Source organism: Rhineura floridana, chromosome 5 (genome assembly GCF_030035675.1).
Source record: "Rhineura floridana isolate rRhiFlo1 chromosome 5, rRhiFlo1.hap2, whole genome shotgun sequence".
Classification (NCBI taxonomy): domain Eukaryota; kingdom Metazoa; phylum Chordata; class Lepidosauria; order Squamata; family Rhineuridae; genus Rhineura; species Rhineura floridana.
In genome coordinates, this window is record NC_084484.1 from 96,518,556 (window position 1) to 96,543,640 (window position 25,085).

Below are 25,085 nucleotides of genomic sequence, written 5' to 3' on the forward strand. Positions count from 1 at the left end.
AGTGCGACATGACAGTGCACCCGTCAAAAAAAAAAATCACAGTTCCATGCAACAAGTACTGCAGTGTGAAAGGAACATTAGAAATTGGGACAGAAGCACTACCATTATAATTTGTAAAACTAATGCAATAAACCCAATGTCTGAATGTAGTCCTAGCCTAAGATGCTAATGTTGAAACTACAGTAAGTTAAAAAAAACACCATCCAAGCAAATCAAACCACATGAGCATTTTTCCCCCTATCCATAGAGGTACAGACCAGATACAGATCCGTCATTGCTCAATATGTTTTTTTTAATGTTTGTAACTCTTTTTAAACGTTGGTTTTTTTAAAAATAAATGTTTTTAACGCTGTTTGTTTTAATGTATTTTAAGATCTGTTTTTATGGTGTTTTAAAGTGTTTTTAGAGCTTTGTTTGCCACCCTGGGTGCCTGCTGGAAGGATAGGATACAAATAAAATAATAAATAAATAAAATGTGGGGCTGCTGATCATGAGCTCGTCTCAAAGAATGGCTACCGTGTTGTGCTTCAATCGGAATTCATCCTATATTTCAACTGCTATTATATATAAAAGGCTGGGAACAAAATTAATTTTCACTACAAATTAGGAATAATGGTTATAGTACAATGTAGTGGCTGGAGATCAAGAACAACATTTCCGATGGAAAGCATGTTTTAAAAGCAATGTATATTGTTGAACAAAAGCCACCTCTATCAACCCTCTTATTTGAAAAGTTTTACACAATATGCTCTTTCAATTTAGTGACAAGTTTATTTAAAGAACTTCTATAATAGAAAAAATGTCTAAAAAAACAATGTGCAGGACTGAATGGTGAAGCACATTTCACAGTGCATTTTCTTAATGTGTTTCATGTTAAAAAATGAACCTTGCCAGTGCTGCCATTGCTGACTCAGTTGCCTGGGCAACAGAGTAATAAACCGCTGGAATATCTGCAACTGGACATCTCAGTTTAGAAGGATGGATGAAAGCCGTGCTATAAGTAAATGTCAGACAGCACCATCTTCATTAGCAATATTTTCGTGGCAAGGGATTCCACACAGACCAAAGAAAATCACTGTGTGGCTGTTCATTATTTTATTATTGCTTATTTATTTCAAGTATTTATATTTACAGTGTCCTAACCACCAATAACATTCACAATGAAAGAACTAGCTAATAGGCACTGGTGTGAAATACTGTGGAGTAAAAAGCTCCTGATAAATTTAATTGTCATTAAAAAGTAAACTTAGAATGATACTCAAATCAGCCAGTACATTTTCCCCCCTTCGTGTTTCAAGGGTCTTGGTTCTTCATACAGACAATAGCTTACTGCTTACCATGTGATGAAGAGATTCCACATTATATGCAAAAAATAATTAGATTTTAAAGAGAAAATGCAAGAAAAAAGGCTTGCTTTTGAACATTAGTTATGGACCAGAAAAATCAAATTAGGAGTGGAGCAGACTAATTTACTTCCCTCTAAACAGAAAACTAGTTTTCTCTGACCCTTGTGCCTTTCTGATTGAAGAATAAAAGGAAAACAGTATGGTGGCTTTAGTTTCAGAACTGCTTAACAGCACTGAATAATCAATATCTTGAATCAGAATTTTCCCCACATAGTTTACCTATTCTAGACAAAATCCCATCACGCAAGATATTTTGATTTATCATGCAAGAAACTCTGGAAGGCAAGGTTCCCAACCAAATGTGTTATGGGAATGGTACAGATATGAAATGGAAATCTTTGCAAAGCAGAGTTTCTGTTCTTGACTTCAGTGGTTGAATTGGCTCTAGTGCTTGTGTCATAATGAGCTTGTATAGGAAGCTTACACTTCTGGCATCCAGGAGAGGATCAAAAATGTGATGTGCAACAGGACCAGAACTGTGGAAAATGTGAAGAGGAAAGTGTATAGGCCACCAGTCTGACAAACACTGCTATTTTTCACACCCTTGCTTGAACATCAAACATCCAATATGAATGCTCAGCCAAGCACGTGGAAGAATTTTAATACAGTGTGATAATCATTAGAGGAGGGTGAAGAGATTGCACCCTCTTTTATCATAATTACAGGGTTTCCCAGTTTCTGTAACATTGGATCATTAAGTATAAAGGAAAACTGAATGATACAACTACTTTACTAATTTAATACAACTATAGTTTGATTCTTAACTAGAAACCTATCCAAACTCATGAGTTTTGTTTTCAGTGCTTTTGGACACACACACACACACACACACACACACACACACACACACACACACACACACACACACCCCGCCCACACACAGAGGTTGAAATACTGAGTTAAGGCAAGGCCTATTCATACAAGTGTTTCAGCCTGTGAAAGCTTTTGGGGTGGCAAGGACTGCTCTAAATTAGTTGTAGGCACGCTGTTGCCATATACTGATTTTAGCACAGGCTGTCTTTGAACACAGAAATACAAAACTACATGGGAGGCAGGATTTGGCATGGGATGAGATACTTGTGTGCACATAAGCTCCTAGTGTTGTATCTGTGCCATGCTTAAAGTGCAACCCATATGAGGCTTTAAAAAATGTCTGTATTAATCAACTGGTCCACCTCCTAGCTCACTGTTCATTCATGAAAAAAGGCCCCTTTGCCTTTCACGACTGTAGCCTCAGCCAAATGGGCCACCTTTCAGTTGAACAGATTCACCTTACAATGCATTGTTTTCATTTCAATTTCTAGTCATTAGAGACGTCCAAAAGGTGTAAAGAGAGACACTTGCCCTTATAGCTCATCTGCTTTGGAGGATGGATGTACAAAGGCTCCAAAAGCCCATTCAAAGATTTGTTATGCATGAATTCAGAAAACAGGATGCTAACGTGGGTGGTAAAATCAAATGTTTTAAAATGTCATTATGTGGAAAAAAGCTCAAAAGGACAGCTGAAAGGAGCTAAGCAGTTGCGCTATACTCCTGTGGAATGGGATATTTCTCAATGTGAAGAGCAGATCTACCTGCATCATATTTGTGAATGACATCCTTGTAAATTCAGAGGTAGTCTTGTTTTATATTAAGGCTGCACAATAGGTTTTGGTTTCAATGTTCTTTCCTACTTCATCTCTTCTGAGAGTTACAAAGAGAGATCCATTGAAAGTAACAGATACGCTCCTCATTTGAAAGAAAAAAAATCTCTTTAGTCTGCCTTGCTTCTTCCTTCTGCATAAAGGACTAACCTCTCTTTCTATTGACCACTGATGTAGATGCAGTTCATAAGCAACAAAGTGATTTTTAAAAAGTGGCTGATAAGAAAAACAAATATCTATTGGTTCATCAGTCTGATTAGACATTCAAAGTTTGACTAATAGCTCACCAAAACCATACATACATATTTTTGTTTTTTTCATAGGGTGGGCATGGGGTAGAGAAGCTAATCTTGTTGGAAGTACGGAATATGGATTTAGCATTTTTAAAAATGTACAAATTGGCTCAGCTGTACAGTTGTTGACTAGGAACAGCGCTTGGAGTTGTATATATATGTATTTGGTTCAAAAACCTGTTAGAAAATAAAGATTAAAAATTACGATGCAGCAGAATTGGAGGACATCTTCTGATGAAACATGTGTATAAGTTTGCAAGGAGTGAAGCGTGGGCTTCTTCTACCTTTGGTTGGAATAACCCATCCATAGTTCTGCTAAGCAAAGTGCAAGGATTCCTTGAGCTTTGATTGAATTCTTCATTTCCATCGATGCTGTACTAAGGATGATTCATCATTTACAATATCATTGTCAGTATAATGATGGCGACACCGAGGTGGCAGCAGCAGCATGACAATGAGCACAAGAAGGAAAAGTCCACAGAAGCTCATCAGTGTATAGGACACAATCCACAACAATGGTTCATGGAAGGATATTGTGGACACACAAGTGCTTGCTCCATCTGTAGTTTCAAAAGGGCCTTCAATCTCAGATACTGGAGAACCACCAGCTTCTAAAAGAGCACAAAATGAATGAGAGAGGCACAAATATTTAAAGAGGAAGTCTTAAAAAGGTTTGCAGACTTTAACCATTGTATACATGTAAATATTTATGGATGAGTTCAGGTATAAATACTAAACAATAGTTTAGCACTGTGAGAATGAGTCTGGATGACACTCAGACTTGCAGGTTCCCTTCTGCAGCCTATCCCTCCCCGCAGAGCCATGAGGGGTTCTGAAGCATTCGCTTCCATTTTAGATCAACCCTACAGCTTCCCATGTTGTCTGAGACTAGCAAATTGTGGGTTTCATTGAAATAAGCTAACTTCAAACCACAGGCTGTGTTTGGATGATCATATCTCAGTTTAATAAGCCAAGATATTATTATTATTTATTTATTATTTAGTTGCATTTCTAAACCGCCCTATAGCTAGCAGCTCCCAGGGCGGTGTACAACATGATAAAACCACAATATTTAAAATACAGCAAGTGTGTATTGCACAGACAATATAAACATTATATAAACAAAGTGAAAGAAAACTAAAAAAAATAAGATTAAAAGCTTAAATACTTTAAAATGCCTGGGTGAAGAGGTGGGTTTTTACCTGGCGCCGAAAAGATGACAGAGAAGGCGCCAGGCGTATCTCATCTGGGAGGGCATTCCATAATTCGGGGGCCACCACCGAAAAGGCCCTAGATCTTGTTACTGTTCTCCGGGATATGAAAAAGCCATGCTCCCCTGCATGCAGCCACTCACCCCTTCCTTTGTGAGGGGGAGCCACGAAGTCTCCGTTCACTATAGTTTCCTATTACATCTGAACCACAGAACTATAGATGGGAACTATGGATATTAAGCTAAGTTAAAACCACTTTATATCCTAGCCTGTTTAGGCACCATAAAGAATAGTTTCCCAGGAAACAGGAAATTATTAAGACTTCCTGGCTTATTTTCTGGTTCACATGATGTGGTTGAGTATAGGTACAAGAAGCAAATTCATGTCTCAGCTTATTAAGGCAAGACATGGCTGATTTCAGACAATCATAGTTTTAAAAATTTGGTTTGTTTCAAAAAATCATAGTTAAGATTAACCAGTTTAATGTTCAGATACAACACTAAAATTTAATCTAAAATTGAATGGGAAGCGTCTAATCCGCTCCTTGTGGCTCTGTGAGGACAGAAGGGGGAGTGCACACGCCCAAGGCTCACTGCAACTGATCCTTGCAACACTAAATAATGGTTTAACATGGGCAGAGCAATCCAAACCTCCTTGCACCGGCCTGTGAGGTTTTTGAATTGAGCTCCCAGTCGAGCCATCTTCCCACCAGCCACCGAACAAGCAGGAGTCCTGCTGACAGTATCCTTACCAGCAGAAAGCCCTGAAACAGGGCATTCCAAGGGTTGTTCTAGGGTAGCCCAGGAATTGTTGGATTCCAAGCCAGTCTCACAGCCATCATCAGCCGGAATCAGGCCTGATCTGGACCTGATTGCTGCATCAGCCTGAAGCTGATGGAAGCCCCCCCTCTCCACTGCTGCAGCCGTGAGCAGGCAGGCTGTGGATGCAGTGGTGGCTCTGCCTCTCCACAAAGTCCCATAAGGAATTGGAAGAATTGCAGCCTAAGGCCCAGTTTGCACATAGTGTTAACAGTTAAAAGTTCTCTGTTAAATTCAAGTTAAGGAAAATGTGTATATTTAAGAAGAATCAGCTAAACATAGAAACAAAACCCAGCTACACCTTAAATTAAGTTTTCCCACTCTAGTTTATTTCCTGTTTGGTCATGCTACTCCCATATGAAAGGCACACTGAATAGAAAAAAATGAATTTCATCTTAAAATAAAGGCAAAGTGAACATTCTGTTCTCCTTGTAGCAAAATGAATGATACCAGGACTGTGTTAACACTCTTGTTCTTGAACATCAAAAGGTTCCTATCTATTCATTTCCTATCCACCCAACCTCTCCCCTGCCGAGTAATTTATCTAAAATGGAAAGATATTATGGACAGTTTATCAAGCACTCTTATTAGAACTGTAACAAGAGCCTTTGCAAAACTCTGTATTTAAGTTCTTGCAACATACATTTTGGCTTTTCATTTCCAGAAAACGTCTTATTTCAGAAGAGTAATCACGCTTATTCAGCTTTGCTTTATTGCGTGGTTTCAGAAATGTAACAGCAAAATTCCTTCTCACAGTGTATGTCCAAAATTAATATTCCTTTCCAGAACAACCTTGTACTAATCTGTGTCCATGCATGCATGTGTGTGAGTATATTAGGTATAACAAAGAAATCTAAGCTGAAATTCAAATAATTACTTTGGGCCTGAAGCCCAGTAGGATTTTTTTTCCTTTTGAACAAGAAACCTTCCCCCACAACACCATATCAAATTGCTTTAGACAATTCCCTCAGTTTCAAACATAATTTGTCATGTGGAATAGGAGATGAAAAACACAGTCCAAAGTTCCCTTAGGCACATTGGAACTAGTTGTTTGGTTCCTATGATGCCAGCCCAACTCACTTTTTAAGGGTCACTGGCAGCTTTCAGCAAATAATCTCTCTGCCTGTTCTACTTTACAAGCCAGTTGTGACAATTAAGATTACATTTATTTTATTTATTAAATTTGTTGTTGCTTTTCTACACAAATATGTGCACTCAAAAAAAATAAAAAAGCAAAAGATTTTTTTAAAATATAGAAAGTTAAAAGCAAAACAATACATAGGTGGTGGAGCAACCCTTCTTGGGAAGGCTATACAACAGAAGTCCTCCAAAAAGCCTTCCAAAGTTAAGAACCAAATGCCTGGGAGAAGAAAAATGATTTTGCCTGATGCCTAAAGATGGATAATGATGGCGTCAGACGAACCTCCCTGGGGAGAGCACTCCACAAACGGGGCTGCCACTGACAAGGCCTGTTCTTGTGTTGCCACTCTCATGGGGCACACAAAGAAGGGCATCCAATGCCAAGTGCAGGGTACAGGTTAGTACATATAGGGAGAGGAGATCCTTGAGATATCGGGGTCCTGAGCCGTATAAGGCTTTATCAATCAAAGCCTTGGAATTGAGCCTGGAAACTAATTGGTAACCAGAGCAGTTGTGCCAGAATTGGTGTTATGTGCTCAAACCATCTTGTCCCAGTGAGCAGTGCGGCTGCTGAAATCTGCAATTAAAACACACACTCTAAGTGTTAAAAAACAGTTTGCAGACTTGCAAATACCCTTTCAAGTATTAAGGCAAGGTTCTTTATGTGCTGCTTTTTTAAAAAAAGTGGGTTATATATTTCTTAGACTTGAGGTGCTACCTTAAAGAATTAAGCATTCCCTATTCAGAAATGGTCTCTTACCAGCGCAAGTACTTAATGCAAAGCCCACTCTTTTTTGAGCTCTATCAAAGATGACATAGAATCCTTCCATTACTGTAGCACCGATGACCAGGGCACTGGTAGAAGAGGAGATGCCAAACCGATAACAGCCTAGTTTCTGTCCAATCTCAAGAACAGGCTGAATATAAAGCTGTTTATTTTGAAAGAAAAAATGGACTGTTAAAGATTAGCAACATAGCTCATTTAGGAGATTAACTGGTAAGATCTGAACACACAGTGTAGCCAAATACATTAAGAAGAGTTGTGGAATGACTCCATTGTCTATAGAAATGCTGAATTTTAAGATGCTCAAAGTGCTCAGACCCCACTTACCTTTCACAAAGAAATTAATATACCTCTTGGCATCATACACCCCATCTACAATTGTCTTTGCCTAGATTCTTCTCTCTTCCAGTCCACATATCAAAATGACACCAAATAATTCATGAGCTTCAGCTCTCTTTATCATGGATGGGCACCTTGTATCATACTAATCTATCAACTGCAGCAAAGTTACTGAAACAAGAAAAACTGCTGTAATTTTGGGTAGGAAATTCTCCAAATTCTCCAATTATAATTGATACAGATTCTGCCTAGTAGTATTTGCACATTTCCCTAAAATGTTGTTAGCAAGATACCGTATATTCCGGCGTATAAGACGACTTTTTAACCCTGGAAAATCTTCTCCAAAGTCGGGGGTCGTCTTATACGCCGGGTGTCGTCTTATTAGGGTTGCCATATTGCCCGGATAGCTGGGTTTTACTCGGATTCTAAGCATGCCACCCGGCGCCCGGCTAGCCCCTTAGGTGGCCCGGATTCTCAGCTTTCATTTAAAAAAAAAATTAAGTTTCTAGGTGGTGCGGTTCTCGAGATATATATAAAAACGTCAGGCACCCCCCCCGGTTAAATCTTTTTTTAAACTACTGTATAGCACTTCGTAACTTTAACCCCGCCCGTTCAGGATTTCAGCCAATCAGTGAAGTGTTTGTTTGGTGGCAGTGTCTGCAAAACCTCATTGCGAGGCCAGAAAATTGTGGTTTCCCCTCCTGTTTATCTGAAAATCTCATAAATTGGGTAGGTATATACATTTCAGTTTTTCCCCCTGTTGTGTGTAGGAGTCAGATCCTGGGCAGTGTTTTGAAAACCTTCCCAATAGTTGCTTTTGGGGGTAAAAACAGTGCTAATCCCATATGTCCAGAGTAAATCCTATTGAATTCAGTAGGAATTACTTTTGAGTAGACATGATTATGAATGTGCTGAAAATCAATGGGACTTTGGAGTGAATGTAAAAAAGAATTGTGTTTGTGTTCTCTTTCTGCCCCCCCCCAGTCCTATTTTAAAGCAAGTAGGCAGGGCTTACTTAGGCATTGCAGTTTTTATTCTGTAGGAAACTAATACTGATTTTTAAAAAACTAATACTGATTTTTCTGCAATGACCAACTGGTTTGACAATAAACTATTATATGGGCTGTATGTATTTATACATCTGCAGTGAGTGTGTATGTGTAGTCTTTCCAACAACCCTGTGAGGTAGGGTTGGAAACCAAGGCAGCTCACAACAAGAAATAAAGCCATTTAAAATCCAATAACCATAAAAACAAGTATAAACAGTTGCAAAACAGTGTAAACTGGCATGATTCAGAATTTTGGGTTGTGTGAATGAAGTTGCTTATCACTTGAGGTTGCAGTTCTGTCCCTGTTTGAGTAAGCCCCATTGAATACGCTGGGACTTGCTTCTGAATAAATAAATTTAGGATTGCACTATAAATATCTTTACAGTTTGTGTAAATAATAAATATATTTGATAGTTATGCTTATATAAATATTTCTTCATTTATCATATTTTTGGTTTTTGGTTAGGAATCCTGACTGGTTGTGAGATGCTTAGTTTTTTGCCTTATAGGAATCTTGTTGTGGTTGGTATGGTATTACATTTAGGAAAGTGTTACTGCCTTCTGTATTTTTTTTTCCTATTTGCATTTCACTTATCTTTAACCTCACTCCGTTACAGCCATAGAAGCAACAGCAGCATATGCAAGATAATTAACTCCCATTAGTGATAAGAACAAGAATTTATAATTATTATTTCAATTAAAACAAGAGGCTTATCAATACTTTGAAGAGGACCAGATATTTATTTTCTTTCTGAGCCCAGGACTGGGTCTTTCATGATGCCCGGTGTGTGTGGGGGGGGGGAGCAGGAGAGTAGTCGATAAGACAGACATCCTGGCATTGGTAATCTAATTAGCAAGGTATGTGTGGGGTTGTTGCACACTTCCAGGCTCAGTTTCATTTTGAGTATGGAGGTGGAACCTGTGTAGATGTGGTTATCAAAGGGAGAAGAAATTTTGAGTTAAGCAAAGCTCTGCTTTTATAAAACCTAAGAAACATACAGTACTTTGAATGTCTGAGTGCCTGCACCAGTGGAATACTGGAGGAGCTTGTAAAACTTGCTGCAACAGTATTTAGAACTGAGCATGTGGTGTGAAAGACTCCTTTTCCTAACATTTTGGCTTGTTTTTCTCTGATTGTGTATTTTTATTGTTTTTACTATATTTGTAAGCTGTGCTGAGCTCTGTTTTTAACAGCAAAAGGGCAGGATATAAATTCTCTTAATCAATCAATAAATACTCCATAGTGTTGGAAACTAGAGTCTAGGCATTTAATGTTGCTTTTAAAAAAAAGATTTCTCACATCTTTCCCCAGTTTTTGGTGGTAATTCCTAGGCACAAAAACAAAACAACTGGACAATCCAAATATTAATATTTATAAGTTTATAAGTGACAGTTTTCCTGCTAAGTACCTGCATGTCATAAGCAGGGGTAGTCTTATACGGCGAGTATATCCCAAACTCTATATTTTAACTGGAAAAGTTGGGGGTCGTCTTATACGCCCAGTCGTCTTATACGCCGGAATATACAGTACTCAAATAATGTTACATGACAGACTGAGCAATGTCACCAAGGCAAGTACAGACCCCCATTTCACTTGGCTGCTCATTAAAACTTTAAGCCTAGAATTACAACTGGAGGTCATTTCAAAGTCACATTTGCTTCAAGCTGCTTGAAAGTATGGGCAAGGATACTTAAGCTTATAGAAATATTTCAAGATAATCAGATTTGCATGAACAACTTCTGGACTGTCTGCAATCTACTTCACAATCTTTGCATACTAAGATTATAAAGATAACAGAGACTTCACAAAACATCATTTCATTAATGTTCTTCGGGGCATTCATTAATTCCCCCTCCCCCACAAAGTATTATCTGTAGGTAGTCTAAAAGCAGCTTTTCTAATAAAATGATCCAGACTAGATGGACCCCAGTCTACCACTACCATGAAACATGGGGCTGGTTCATCATGTGTCCCCTACCCCCACGTAGTCACACCAGGAGTATGAGTGTTTGCTGTCAGAGTTCTGGCTGGACTGGACCTATTTAGAGGTGCTCCACATGAGCAATGTACACCAGAATGCTGAGATTTCTGTAATGGAATACCCCACAAGCACACAGATGTCCATTCATGCAAAAAAGATATCAATGAAAGTTGACTGGCAGCCAGTCTGACAGGAGCCTTGCGCATTTCTAAAGAACTGTCATATGTGAACCAACCTCTGTTTTTATTAAAATATGATCGAAAAAGAGGGAGTCAAAACACTGGCCAGTTATTGCTATAAACCTTTCTTTAAACATGTGTTTTGTGCACATAGTAGGAACAGGTTTATGCACACAGCGACCAATCCAAATGTCCAAAAGGTTATCATTCTTGACAGTAAAACAGTTTTATATGCAATGGGTGTGCGTGGGTCACTACATTGTCAGAGGTGATTACAGGACTCACATGCTCCCTCAAGTCTTCTAGGCTATAGCCCCTTACGCTCCTCACCTAGCATAAACATGGTAAGTGAATGTGCAAGGAGGGGCTGTTTAACTTCAGTTCAATATCTGCACAGAATTTATGCCTGTATACTTGTAGGACTGTTTCCATGTAATTGGGAACTCTGATTTTTCACACTGACTTTGATCCAAATGCATGTGGGTTGGAGCATGGCCTACTGTCATGATCCTGTTTCTCCTCCCACCTACCCTCATGTGGTCACTTACTGCAGCTATGTCACATGAACACCATTACTGTTTTACTGCTGAACAGATCTCTACAGAATTGCAAGCAAGCATTCCACTATCAGTAACTAAGAGACCAGCAAGATTCCACCAAAGGGCAGCCTACCTTCTGTGTAAGTATGGGAAGGAATAGCAACAGTTTAAATCCTGTTTTTAAAAAGGCAGCATACATAATCTTCAATGGAGTATTCATTAAGTGCTTCCAATCACTGCCATTTTACCATATGACCAATGAAATTATCACCTCTAGATGAACAATAAGATACAAAATAAAAGGGCTTGTTCAGACCTGTGGAAGGATAGCGATTCTAAATGATCTGCTGGAATTTTCATCTCTCAGATAGATAGATATCTTAGGAAAGAAGGTCCAAGGTCTTTCAGTTTTATCCCAACAAGCAAGCTCTATGCCACTCCAAAATCCAGATGAGAATTCTTGAATCTATATGGGGGGATGTGAGAGAATATCCCAACACAACACATTTATTAGCAGCTATTTTCCCCTCCAGTTACTTCCCCTCCCCCCCCCATGAATAGTTTACTTCAGTTTAACCGGGTAGATTGGTAGTAATGTGTTGTTCTCAACAACTATGGCACTCATAGCCAGCATTGCTCACAAATAAGAGCACATCAATTCAAGATATCATGCTAATTATGTTTTGGGAAGAATATACTCCCACATTATGGTTTGGCATACTTCAGCTGTTTCACATGAAAAAAACACCTTTTCTGGTATATACTACGGTGGGGGACCTGTGGCCCTCTCGAAGTTGTTGACTACAACCCCCATTAGCTACAGCCAACGTGGCCAATACTCAAAGATGGTGGGAGTTGTTGTCCAACGGCATCTGTAGCTCACTGGACCCAGGTGTAATACAGATGCTACCTAGACACAGGAGTAAGATTTTTCTGTTGTGGGATGACACTGTTCCCCACCACTTCAATGCTCCTCACAAGACACATTATACCACATCCAGATCTACCTCTTATAGGATTATCTCTTCCTGCTCATCCATGCTTTAGGAAGGCAGTTTGCTTTGTTGTTCGTTCCCTTAGAAGACTATATTCAGTTTAAAACAAAAAACCCACCAATTTATTTTTGCTCTTGGAAGCTGCTTTGAGAAGGGGGAGAGAAGTTGGTGTTTGACACAAGGGGCAGTCAATCAGCTCTACTCCAGAGGGCTTCACCAATTGACATAAAGGATAGCCAATTATATGCTGTTCAAATCCTACTTCTACTGCAACCAGAAAAAAAGTTTTCTGCTGAGCTTAATCCAGGGAAGATTGTACATTTCTCCAAAAAACCTGCGAGTGGACTCACTATTAAAATCATCTATCTTCTATATCCACAGACCTTATCACAGCACTAGTGTACATTTGGCAATGTTAGATCTCACATGTGGAGACTTATTTTAAATTTGACTAACTGCGTGGTTGGAAAGATGTTTTAGGTTGAATGACTGAAATCCTGTTTTTGTCACCTAGGAACAAGTACAGCCTTGAGGAGAAGTATTAGCAACATACCTGAGAAAGAAGCAGCTGGGAACATGTGGCCTTAGTTCTAAAGGGTAGTGGCAAATTATGCTGGAAGTGGAACAGTTTTGCAAGTAATACGATAACTAGGAAGAGTCAATCTTACCAAGACCCCTGAAAAATAAGTAGCCTTTCTGATACTGCTCTCTACCAAGCTGATTAAAGTCTCCAGCTTTTAAAGATCAAAAGGCCTTTCTACTAAAAATGCACATCTGCCTATACATTTCAACAGATTGATGATTAACTCTGTCAGCATTTTCTTTCATTTTACTCCTACTGATGCAGCTTCAAGCAGATCTTGAAAATGTCGGTCCTTTATCCATTTACTTGAGAGTAAATTCTCAATAAACTGAGTATCGGATTGCCCTCTAAATATATTGTTCATCCTAAGAACATACAATACAATATAACAACCCATGCAGTTTCTCCCAGGCCAGGCCAAGCTTCTTCCCCACATTTACACTTTTTGAGAGGCACATAATACGCCAATATAAATACAGGACAGGACAGGACAAAGGCATTTCCTTAAATTGAGTTCTTTGTATGCTTTACTATGCAGCCACAGCTTTTACTAATGTGTCATTAGCAAACATTCCTACCAAAACAAACATTGTTTGGGTGAAGAACAGGTCAACTCCACTGTCCTGAACACATATACATTGATATCAAGCAGCTTATTACAAACTGCCAGACATTTCACAGAAAAAATATGCTTGTGTAAAAAATCCACCAACCCTATTCTCATACAAAGGATCACTGCCTTGAGCTGCTCCTCCCCCATATACTCAATGCTAAGGTGCTTCCATCTGCTGTATTCATGGGCTCTGCAACAGACTGTTATGCACAATTTTCAAAGTCAATGTTGATCTTTGGGTGTGTGTGTCTTAAAGATAAACAAGAACAAAAAAGTGCCCAACATTCTGTTATCAGCAATAAGGTGAACCTCACCAGCATACGGAATGGCAGCCTGTGCGTGACATGGCAGCTGAGCATTCAGGAATTTATACACAGACAAGATGCCTCCCACACTCTTCAGATATTTAACCACTAAAAACCCTAGGGAAGGCAAGAGACAGCACACCAGAGACTGACAACTCTAGCAACTGACACTGAAAAGGCAGAGATAGGGACAGTGATGCACAAGAGAAACATAAAAGAAAAACCAGGACTTTCTCTGGTAAACAGGGATAGGAGGGAGATATGTATTTAAATAGAAAGAAGTAGAAGAGAGAAGCTACTGTCTCCAGAAATGGATTCTCCCCAAAGAATTTTGCCTGGCACCAATGTTAATGTCATTCCAGCACTAGGCAAAGGCTCTCCGCTTCTCCCTGGCCTTTTAAAAGAACTTAAAAAAATAGGGTAATATTCAATGTTAGTCATACTTACAACAGACCCACTGAAATCAACAAACGTCTGTTGATTTCAGTGGGTCTATCCCAAGTATTACTATCACCCTTAATTTTTAAAACAGTTTTAACATCTCTTATTATCTTGTGCCCTGTAAACTGATGCACAGCTTGGGTTTATTTTGTTTTATTGTTATATTGGATTATTTTAACATTTAACATTATCTGTCACCTAGAAGTTACAGCATTTGGCAACTAACAAATTTAAATAACTGTCCTAAGTTTTAGGAGTCATCACACAGAGTTATTTAAAACCCTACAGTTTTTACAACTGTGCATTGCATCTTCCCCAGATTGTACCAGAATGTTCTGGTGACAATATATCACCAGTATATCACCAGTGACAATATATCCTGACAATATATCACCAGTGGCATGAATATGCAAATAGTTCTTATCTATATGAACAGTTTGATCCAGACTTAGTCATGCTCAGAGTAGACCAGGAGTCACCAACCTTTCTGGACTAGAGACACACCTCAAATTTTGAGAGAGTGCTAGGGGCACCAATAACAAAATGGCTGCCATGGGGGCATGGTGTAACACAAAATGTCTGCCATGGGGACACAGAATCATAGAACTAGAAGGGGCCTATAAGGCCACTGAGTCCAACCCCTGCTCAGTGCAAAAACATCCCCAACAGGTGGTTGTCCAGGTGCCTCTTGAATGCCTCCAGGGTTGGAAACCTACCACCTCCTGAGGTCACTGGTTCCATTGTCATACCGCTCTGACAGTCAGGAAGTTTTTCCTGAGATTCAGCTGAAATCTGGCGTCCTGTAACTTGAGCCCTTTATTCTGTGTCTTGCACTCTGGGGTGATTGAAAAAAGATCCTAGCCCTTCTCTGGGTGACAATTTTTAAAGGACTTGAAGAGTGCTATCATATCTCCCCTCAGTCTTCTCTTCTTAATGCTAAACATGCCCAGTTCTTTCAGTCTCTCCTCATAGGGCATTGTTTCCAGTCTTCTGACCATCCTTGTTGCCCTCTTCTGAACCTGTTCCAGTTTGTCTGCATCCTTCTTAAAGGGTGGTGTCTGTCCAGAGCTGATGGTTCGCCAAGACCCTCAGCAATTTTCAAGTGGTCCATGGGGGGAAAAGTTTGGGAACCACTGATGCGAGGGGTGGGATGACGAAGGGAAGGGAACATGAAGGAGGTTTCACAAAATTATGTGGGCTGTATGTGAATAAAGTGGATAGAGAAGATTCCCCCCCACCTATTACTAGAATAAAATTGATTGGCTTTTTTTTTTTTAAAATCCTGTATTAGGTTTTCTAAAAAAAGGAATAGCAGATATAAGCAATTATGATGGAATAGTTCACACAACCTTCTATGTATAGAAGGAATGTGTGGAGCCCCCCCTTGCATGGGCTAACACCATTATCAACCACAGCCACATTTCCATGATATCCAAGTGTTTGGTATCGTTCAGGAGGGAAGATGTAATGCTATAAAAAGGGGAGGGCAAAGTTGGTGGTGAACCTTTTCCCATAATTATATTTCCATACAAGAAGAGGCTTTACCTGTTACATTTCTGCCTGCCATACAGCTGTTAAAGGAACAAAAAACATCTATGCACTACCTGATCTCAGGTGAACCTAGCACAGGAAAAATGCATCCTGGTTGCTAGGGGAAAAGGAAGAGCAAATTATGGAGATTCTAAGGACTAGAAAAAAAGATTTAAGCAGGAAACGTGCACTAAAGGAGGGCATTAGCAGCTCTTCAGGATTTCTATTGCCTGTTGTCAAAACAACTCGCTTATCAATCACAGCTCTGACTTCACTCATTGGCTAATCACAATGACAGGCAGGAGCAGCCGAGCTGGCTCATCTCACATAAATCACTTAGAAGGGTACCTGCACATGTTGCTCCATAACTTTCTTTTTAGAAGGGCTAGAGATTTACTTTTTAAAAAAAATGAAAGCTCAGATTCTGTGCTACTGGCTGGGGGCACCAGTGAAGGCCTTTGCGGGTGCCATGGAACCTATGGGTGACAGGCTGGCAACCCCTGTCGTAGAAAACACAGAAATCATGTATAAATCAGCCAGTTTGTTGTTTTTGCTATTTCAAGATTTTAGACTGAAGAGCCAGGAAATTGAAAATCATTAAATTTGACAGGAATAGCATTGCAACGCTATTTCCTGCATGGGATATGCGGGGTGGGGGAACACCAAACTGGCAAATGGATTTACTTGAAATCATATGGTTTGTTTCACACTGAGCAGTTCAACCTGCAAGTGGTGCTGAAATGTTCTGAGATTAGAAGAATTTAGATAGATTCTTCTGAAACAATATCAAAGCATAGCTTCCATGCATTATTCCTAGCCTCAGTTCCTCCCTTCTCTCCCTTTTCATTTAAGGAAACAGCTAGGGGGAGTCTAGTCTCAAGAAAGACAGTTAGCTTTTCACTTCCTAGCACACAGCCACCCCACCTTTTTTATTATTACATTTATATCCCACCTATTCTTCAAGAAGCTCAAGGTGGGGTACATGGTTCTCCCCTTCCCCATTTTATCCTAACAACCACCCTCTGAGATAGGTTAGGCTGAGAGACCGTAATTGGCCCAGGGTCACCCAGTGTGCTTCATAGCTGAGTGGGGATTTGAACCATGGTCTTCCTGGTCCAACAACCTAACCATTACACCACACTGGGAGGACTTTAACAATGACTCGGTCTATAAGATATTGCCCATGCATTCAGTGCCAAGATGGCATTCAAACACCAAGGGCAGCCCTTCTCAATGTTAATGACTCTTCCCTTCCTCCAACTACTTAATTTTCTGCCTTATGACTGCTGGCCATTTCCCCCTTTCATTCTTTCAGCACATAAAACACATGCAGTATTTAGAGGAAAAACAGAAGCTCATATCCATAGTGTATGAAAATCATGACATTATGGGACCTGCACTTTATCTCCTTCATTCCAGTTTACCTTCTTGCTATGGTGAAGAAAGGAAGAGAAGCGACTATACTATAATTACATCTTCCTTCCTCTTACTTATTTAACAAGCAGTTTAATTCCTTCATAATTTATAGCATGGATGGGAAACCTATGGCTCTCTAGATATTGTGAGGCTACAGTTCCCATTATTCCCAACCATTGGCCATGTTGGCTGGCCTGATGTGAGTTCAAATATCCGGAGGACCACAGGTTTCTCATCCCTGCAATTTAGAATACACAATGTATTTTAGCATAACCCCTTTAGCTTGTGCCCTAGCACAATCTGTATTGCATGTACTGTTCAGGGTGTAGGAGGAGAGAAGGAGAGAGAAGCTCACGTGTGGGTGGTCTTGCCTTTTGGCAGCAGTTTGGAGCCATGAGCTTTGTCATAATTTTGGATTCTCAATAGTCGGGACTTAGACTCCAATATTATAGCAGTTGGATTCAATGAAGCATCCAGACCACGGTCTTGTCCTCATTTATTGGATGAGTTTCAGTTGGTGCAGCTTGAGGATGTTGACAAGATCCTTGGACTGGTGCGGGCGACCACGTCTGTGCTGGATCCTTGCCCCTCTTGGCTGGTGAAAGCTGGCAGGACCGGAACCGCCGGCTGGGCCAAGGAGGTAATCAATGCCTCTTTGCGAGAGGGTGTGGTCCCTGACTGCCTAAAAGCGGCGGTAGTGAGACCGCTCCTGAAGAAACCCTCCTTGGACCCAGATAACTTGAACAACTATAGACCTGTGGCGAATGTTCCGTTCCTGGGCAAGGTTCTGGAATGGGTGGTGGCCGGCCAGCTCCAGGGACTCTTGGATGACACTGATTATCTTGATTCGTTTCAATCCGGTTTTAGGCCTGGGTTTGGTACCGAAACAGCCTTGGTCGCCCTGTATGATGACCTTTGTCGGGAGAGGGACAGGGGGAGTGTGACCCTGTTGATTCTCCTTGATCTCTCAGCTGCTTTTGATACCATCAACCATGGTATCCTTCTGAGAAGGCTCACGGAGTTGGGGGTATTGCTTGGCAGTGGCTCCGCTCCTACTTGGTGGGTCGTCAACAGAAGGTAGTGCTTGGGGAACACTGCTCGACACCCTGGACTCTCCATTGTGGAGTCCCACAGGGATCGGTACTGTCCCCCATGCTTTTCAACATCTATATGAAGCCGCTGGGTGCGGTCATCAGGAGTTTTGGAGTGTGTTGTCACCAGTATGCTGATGACACGCAACTCTATTTCTCCTTTGCATCTTCCTCAGGTGAGGCTGTTAACGTACTAAACCGTTGCCTGGCCGCGATAATGGATTGGATGGGAGCTAACAGACTGAAGCTTAATCCAGACAAGACTGAGACGCTGTTAGTGAGTGCCTTCTCTGCCCAGATGGTGGATGTTCACCCTGTTCTGGATGGGGTTACACTCCCCTTGAAAGAACAGGTTCGTAGCTTGGGAGTTCTTTTCGACCCTTCCCTGTCTCTTGAGGCTCAGGTAGCCTCAGTGGCACGGAATGCTTTCTACCATCTCCGATTGGTAGCCCAGCTACGTCCCTATCTGGACAGTGACGACCTCGCCTCAGTCGTTCATGCTCTGGTAACTTCTAGATTGGACTACTGCAATGCGCTCTACGTTGGGCTGCCCTTGAAGATAGTTCGGAAACTACAGTTAGTCCAGAATGCAGCGGCCAGATTGTTGACGCTGACCAGAAGGTCCGCTCATATAACACCTGTTCTGGCCCGTCTGCACTGGCTTCCTATTTGTTTCCGGGCTAAATTCAAAGTGCTGGTTTTGACCTATAAAGCCTTACACGGCATGGGACTGCAATACCTGGTGGAGCGCCTCTCCCAATATGAAACTGTTGGTCAGTGACACAGGTTGTGAGACTCACAGACAAGGTTTTTTAGCAGAGAGAGAGAAACCTGAAGCAGAAGGGTTAAGCTGTGAGAACAGAGTTCCAGACAATCAAGGTCAGTGTGGCTGACTGAGAGTGTGATAAGGTGGGAAACTGGCAGGAACTCAGTGTGGGGGAAGAAATGTCAATGGAGAAAGATGTCTCTAATGTCTTTGCCTAGTAAAGACTCTTACATGAAACTTGCCTGGCCTGTCTTATTCCTGTTCTAAACGGCTTTTGGATTCAAACCACGTCTGACCTACACACGCACTCGCCAACAGGGGTTATGGGCCCAGCTTATCAGGCGTGGTAGCGGGTTCGAGAGCCGGTGAAGTGGCGTTGTTGCAGAGAGAAACAAAGCGCAAGTAAGAGGCAAGTAAGAGAGGGCAACATGGCTGTAAATCTATTATCCGGGATGCCGATGGAGAGGCTGAATGCTGTAAATGACTCCAGCTGGAAGTGGAGGATGAGAGCAGTTCTGATTAAAGAGGATTTGAATGATGTCGTGGAAAAACCCCCTCCGGCAGCTCCTTCAGCAGCGTGGCTGAAGAAAGACGAGAAAGCGAAGGCTTTTATTACTCTGGGGCTATCAGATTCACAACTGTTGCTGGTGAGTAATGAGCCGACAGCTAATCAGATGTGGGAAAAGTTAAGAGCCGCGCATGTACAGCAAACTGCGGGAAGCAGGCTGTGTTTAGCACGGAAGCTATATCAGATGCGTTTTACAGATGATGTGACTATGGAAGAGCATTTGGCTGAATTTCGTAGATTAAATGCTGAGCTCCAAGATCGAGGTGTTCATCATAATGACTTACAGATGGTTTATCTCCTGTTATCTTCATTGGATCAAAAATGGGACGTGCTGGTCTCTGGTCTGGAAAGTCAACCTGACGGGAATCTAACTTTGGACTTTGTGGAACAGAACAGAACAGAAACTTCAACAAGAGTGGAATAGGAGGCAAGAGAATAAGAAAATAGAATTAAAAGAGACTAAGACTGTGTCTGTACAACACCAAAATCAAAGAAGCAGGCAAGAGACTAAAACATGTTATTTTTGTGGATCACGTGGGCATATACAGAGACATTGTTTAAAGAAGAGGAATAACAGAGGCTTTGAAAGTCAGAGAGCAAGCGTGAACTTTGTTTCTAAAGAGAGCAATAAACTGATTAACTCTAAATGGCTTCTTGACAGTGGAGCATCTAATTGCCTAATCACAGACTCTAGTTTATTTTACACTTCAAAGCCGACGCAGGAGAAGCTTTATCTGGCTGACGGATCGACTCAGAACGCGACTGCGAGAGGAACGCTGAAGATGGGTAATTTGGGAATTTTAACAGATGTATTATTGATTTCTGGTTTAAAATATAACATTCTATCAGTGAGAAAATTGGCTCAAATAGGTTGCAAAGTTACATTTGAAGGGGATAGATGTTTTGTGAGAAAAGATGGTGAAATATGCATGCAAGGGAAATTACAGAACAAAAGTTTATGGTTGAGTGCAAGATTGAGAAGTCAAAATATGTTAATAATGGTGCATTAAGAAACCAGGTATATGATATTGAACAAACTGTTGTGAAGAAACGTGTTGTAGAACAGCCATCACAGGAGGCCATTTCAGCCTCAAGCAATACATCAGAGGATCCCTGTAATTTGGCTGATATTGCTCAACTACCTCGTGCTGAGCAAGAAAAGTGGAGGGCTGCCATGCAAGAAGAAATAAATGCTATGAAGAAAAACCAAACATGGTCACTATGTACATTGCCAGAAGGGAAAAAGGCTGTGGGATGTAGATGGATCTTTAAAAGGAAAAGGAATAGTGCAGGTATAGTCACAAGATATAGAGCCCGCTTAGTAGCGAAGGACTACACGCAGATTTATGGTACTGACTATGATAATGTGTTTGCGCCTGTAGTGAAATTCGAATCAATCAGGCTGTTACTAAAGATTGCTGCCATAAATCAAATGCAAGTGTTTCACTATGATATTAGCACTGCCTTTCTTCATGGAGTGCTAACAGAAGACATTTACATGGAACAGCCAGCAGGGTTCACCGAAACACCAGGCTTAGTGTGTAAATTACATAAATCATTATATGGCTTGCGTCAAAGTGCAAGGTGCTGGAACACACGGTTAGATGAAGTGTTAAAAGATATGGGTTTTTCCAGATGTGTTGCTGATACATGTGTGTATGTAAAAAGCATGAATGGCAAGAAAACGTATTGTGCTATTTATGTTGATGATATTCTGTTCTTTTGCCCGGGAGAGGCAGAAGAAAGACAGTTCTTTGATAGCTTAAAACAGCAAGTGGACACAAAGCGCCTAGGGCCGGTTGCACAATATCTGGGAACAGAAATAAAACGCACTACAGATGGTGGTTTTGCCCTATTGCAGACAGGGAAGATAGATAGTCTGCTAGAGACTTGTGGCATGAAGGAATGCAACCCTGTGAGTACTCCAATGACAGTTTCATTCCAGCAAGAAGAATGCAACACAGCATATGAAAAGCCAGACTTTTACAGACATGTTATAGGGAAACTGCAATACCTTGTGAAGGTATCTAGACCAGATATATGCAATGCAGTGGGCATTTTATGTAGAAAAGTAGAAAAACCATCAGAACATGATTGGCTTGGGGTCAAAAGAGTGCTAAGATACCTGAAAGGCACGAGAACAAAGGGATTAATGCTGTCAGCACAGAACCACGGAGGCATAGACTGTTATGTAGATGCAGATCATGCTGGAGACATAGCCAGTCGAAAATCTACAACAGGCATCATTCTTAGATTGCATGGCTCAGTACTGGATTGGTGCAGCAGAAAGCAGAATATAGTAGCAACCTCCAGTGCTGAGGCTGAATATGTGAGTCTGTCTGCAGCTTGTAATGAAATCCAATGGTTTACGCAACTTGCTCAAGAAGTGAATGTGAATGTAAAGTATCCCATAACAGTATTTGAGGATAATCAGACTTGCATTGCAATGGCAATATCAGAAGCTAACACAAAAAGAACAAAACATATCAGTGTGCGATATTTTCACATTCGCGATTGTATACAACAGGGAGTCATTAAGCTACAATACTGTGACACAAAGCATATGTTGGCAGACATACTGACGAAGCCACTAAGTGAAGATAAATACCAATCTCTAGTACAGATGCTTAACGTGAGTGAACAAACATGAATCTGTGAAACTTGTGTAAATAAAGAATAAAGAGAAACTGAACTGAACTGAAATGTAAATAGAAGCTGTAAGAACACAAACCATGTACTGATATGTATTTGTAATGAAAAGTTAATGTTGTAGAAATGTAATAATTGTAACATGATGTTTTGAAGTCTGTAAGTCTCAGGTGGGGGCTGTTGGTCAGTGACGCAGGTTGTGAGACTCACAGACAAGGTTTTTTAGCAGAGAGAGAGAAACCTGAAGCAGAAGGGTTAAGCTGTGAGAACAGAGTTCCAGACAATCAAGGTCAGTGTGGCTGACTGAGAGTGTGATAAGGTGGGAAACTGGCAGGAACTCAGTGTGGGGGAAGAAAAGTCAATGGAGAAAGATGTCTCTAATGTCTTTGCCTAGTAAAGACTCTTACATGAAACTTGCCTGGCCTGTCTTATTCCTGTTCTAAACGGCTTTTGGATTCAAACCACGTCTGACCTACACACGCACTCGCCAACAGAAACTACCCGTACACTGCGCTCAACATCTAAGGCCCTCCTCCGAGTACCATCCCATCAAGAAGCTCGGAGGATGGTGACTAGAAATAGGGCCTTTTCGGTTGTGGCTCCCGAATTGTGGAATGGTCCCCCCGATGAGGTGCGCCTGGCGCCGACGCTGCTATCTTTTCGGCGCCAGGTGAAAACCTTTTTATACTCCCAGGCATTTTAAAGTGTATTCTTACAGTATTTTATTACTATGTTGTATTCTAGATGTTGTTTGGTTTTCGTATTGTTTGTGTGTTTTTGTTTCTTGAGTTATTGTATTTATTGTATTTATATATTGTGCTTGCTTTTACCTTTTATGTACACCGCCCAGAGAGCCTTCGGGCTTAGGGCGGTATATAAATTAAATTAAATAAAATAAATAAAATAAATAGTACAATACTGACAAACCCACTATTAAATGCACACACACACTCTGGTAAATATGACCCATGCTCTGGGCCTTATGCCATGCATAGATGAAAACCCATTAGAGCAAACAAGATTGTTCACTGTCAGTGATATGCCATGGTGTCTTTTTAGAGAACAATAACCTGCACTGCAAAGTAAAAAAGCACTTACAGTATTTTGTGAATAGCTGCCAACAAAGCCATTAGGTTTTAGTCCAAAGCCCTCCATGTTTGGAGAAGGACAGAACGCTTGTGTTTTGTAAACACATTGGAGCAAAACAAAATTATGCCAATTTTAATGGTAATTAACCTTTTATTTACACTTTTTTTTTACCTAAGAAGCCTCCAACCATGATGGAAAGAGGTACCTTTAGTTACAGTCCCCTGATTATGAATGAAAAACTCCTATCCTAAAACAGCTTTTTAAAATGGTTCCTTTAAGGAACAAAGTGTCGCAGAAGGTGAATTTCATAAAATGCAGCTTACCAAGGACGTCTGTATAATTGCTCCCACAACAGCATTGAAGACTTTTTCTGGCAGGCGCAGAAGAGTGGTGCCACTGTCTACAATAGCTTTATCTGCATTGTACTGAACAGGGGGAAAAGGAACAAAAACATCAACATGCTGTAACAGCAAATTGCAGTGGAAAGTCTACAACAACTGATCCTTGTGGTGGAGCAATAGCAGAGCACAGAGGCCCTCTGTGATGTCAGCTCATCTCCACCCCACCCCAAAAAGCCTCATTTATAGGGGCAATGACATTTCTGCAGTGCCTTTTGCCCAAGCAATGTCAGGATTCCGCCAGCATGGCCTAAACAGAAGTTTAATGGGAAAGCCAGCTCTAACTCCAGCCCCAACTTGCTCTATGATATTCATTGTCTATTATACATGATTACAAACCTCATTCTTCACAGAACAGCTGATATCCTCAATCTGAATGAGAGGAAATTATTCTCATGTCTAAATTGACTAATTTAAGTTTTATAGTGAAACAAAGATGTCTGAACTATGGCCCATTGCTGGGATGAGCAGATTTCAAGGTTGCAGGAGCTTGTTTGTCTTTTCTTAGAACCGCAAATTCCACCAACCACTAAGTTAGTAAAAAAGTGCTCTTTGGCCACATCTGCCACCTGGACATCCACAAGCAGTGCTAGATCCAAGAGCATGCCCTAAGCCAGGGGCCTCTTTGGGGCCTGTGAGCACCAGTCACAAAATGGCTGCTATAGGGGCATGGCACCTAAAAGAGTAGAAAAAGATACACAGGACCAGAAATGTTAAAATGGAATGCTGGCATGCCCCCCCCCCAATCAGGGGTGGGGAAGGCACCTACACCAGCGACCCTAGTGCTCATTCACAGAGAGAAAGCTCTTTGCACCTTCCTCTGGAAGGATGAGCATCCAATCCCGGCAACCCATGAAACATGGGCATGTTTAAGGGAGCGTGTTCAATATTGGAGAATTCAAGCCAAGGCAAAAAGGAGCTGAGCAGGAACAGTAAACAGCTTCTCATATATTGATGATTTTTGAGAGGATATTTACAGAGAGCTTTTGTGGGTGGCATTGGAGGTAGGCTGTGACTGGCACCACATTGGCTATCCCTGAATATCGAAAGATTAAATTGTGCTTTCTTGTTATAAATACCTCTTTACAGTCCAAATTAAGGTCTTGGCCTCCAACCTCAAATTTGAGTATTTCAATCTGGTAATACCACTCTTTCTTAATAGGTGTGTACCAGATTTCCCCCTTGTATAGGCTTGGTTCAATTCCACCCAGGACCTAAAAAGGAAACACAGGTCACAAGCCTTACTTACTACCTCACA

The 25,085-nt window shown here is 40.9% G+C and overlaps 1 protein-coding gene across 2 annotated transcripts in view; it reads right to left on the reverse strand.

Moving 5' to 3' along the window:
- Positions 1-1,090: 1,090 nt before the first annotated feature.
- BACE2 (beta-secretase 2) overlaps positions 1,091-25,085 on the reverse strand; it is a 63,112-nt gene continuing 39,117 nt past the window's right edge. The window contains exons 5-9 of one of the 2 annotated variants that reach the window (XM_061627612.1): positions 24,907-25,041; positions 23,753-23,854; positions 11,700-11,849; positions 7,272-7,440; positions 1,091-3,953 (exon numbers count right to left, since the gene is read on the reverse strand). In XM_061627612.1, coding sequence (XP_061483596.1) covers positions 3,700-3,953; positions 7,272-7,440; positions 11,700-11,849; positions 23,753-23,854; positions 24,907-25,041 — 810 coding nt within the window. In that variant the 3' untranslated portion in view covers positions 1,091-3,699. The remainder of the gene's footprint in view (positions 3,954-7,271; positions 7,441-11,699; positions 11,850-23,752; positions 23,855-24,906; positions 25,042-25,085) is intronic. The other variant, XM_061627613.1, reaches the window with a different exon arrangement.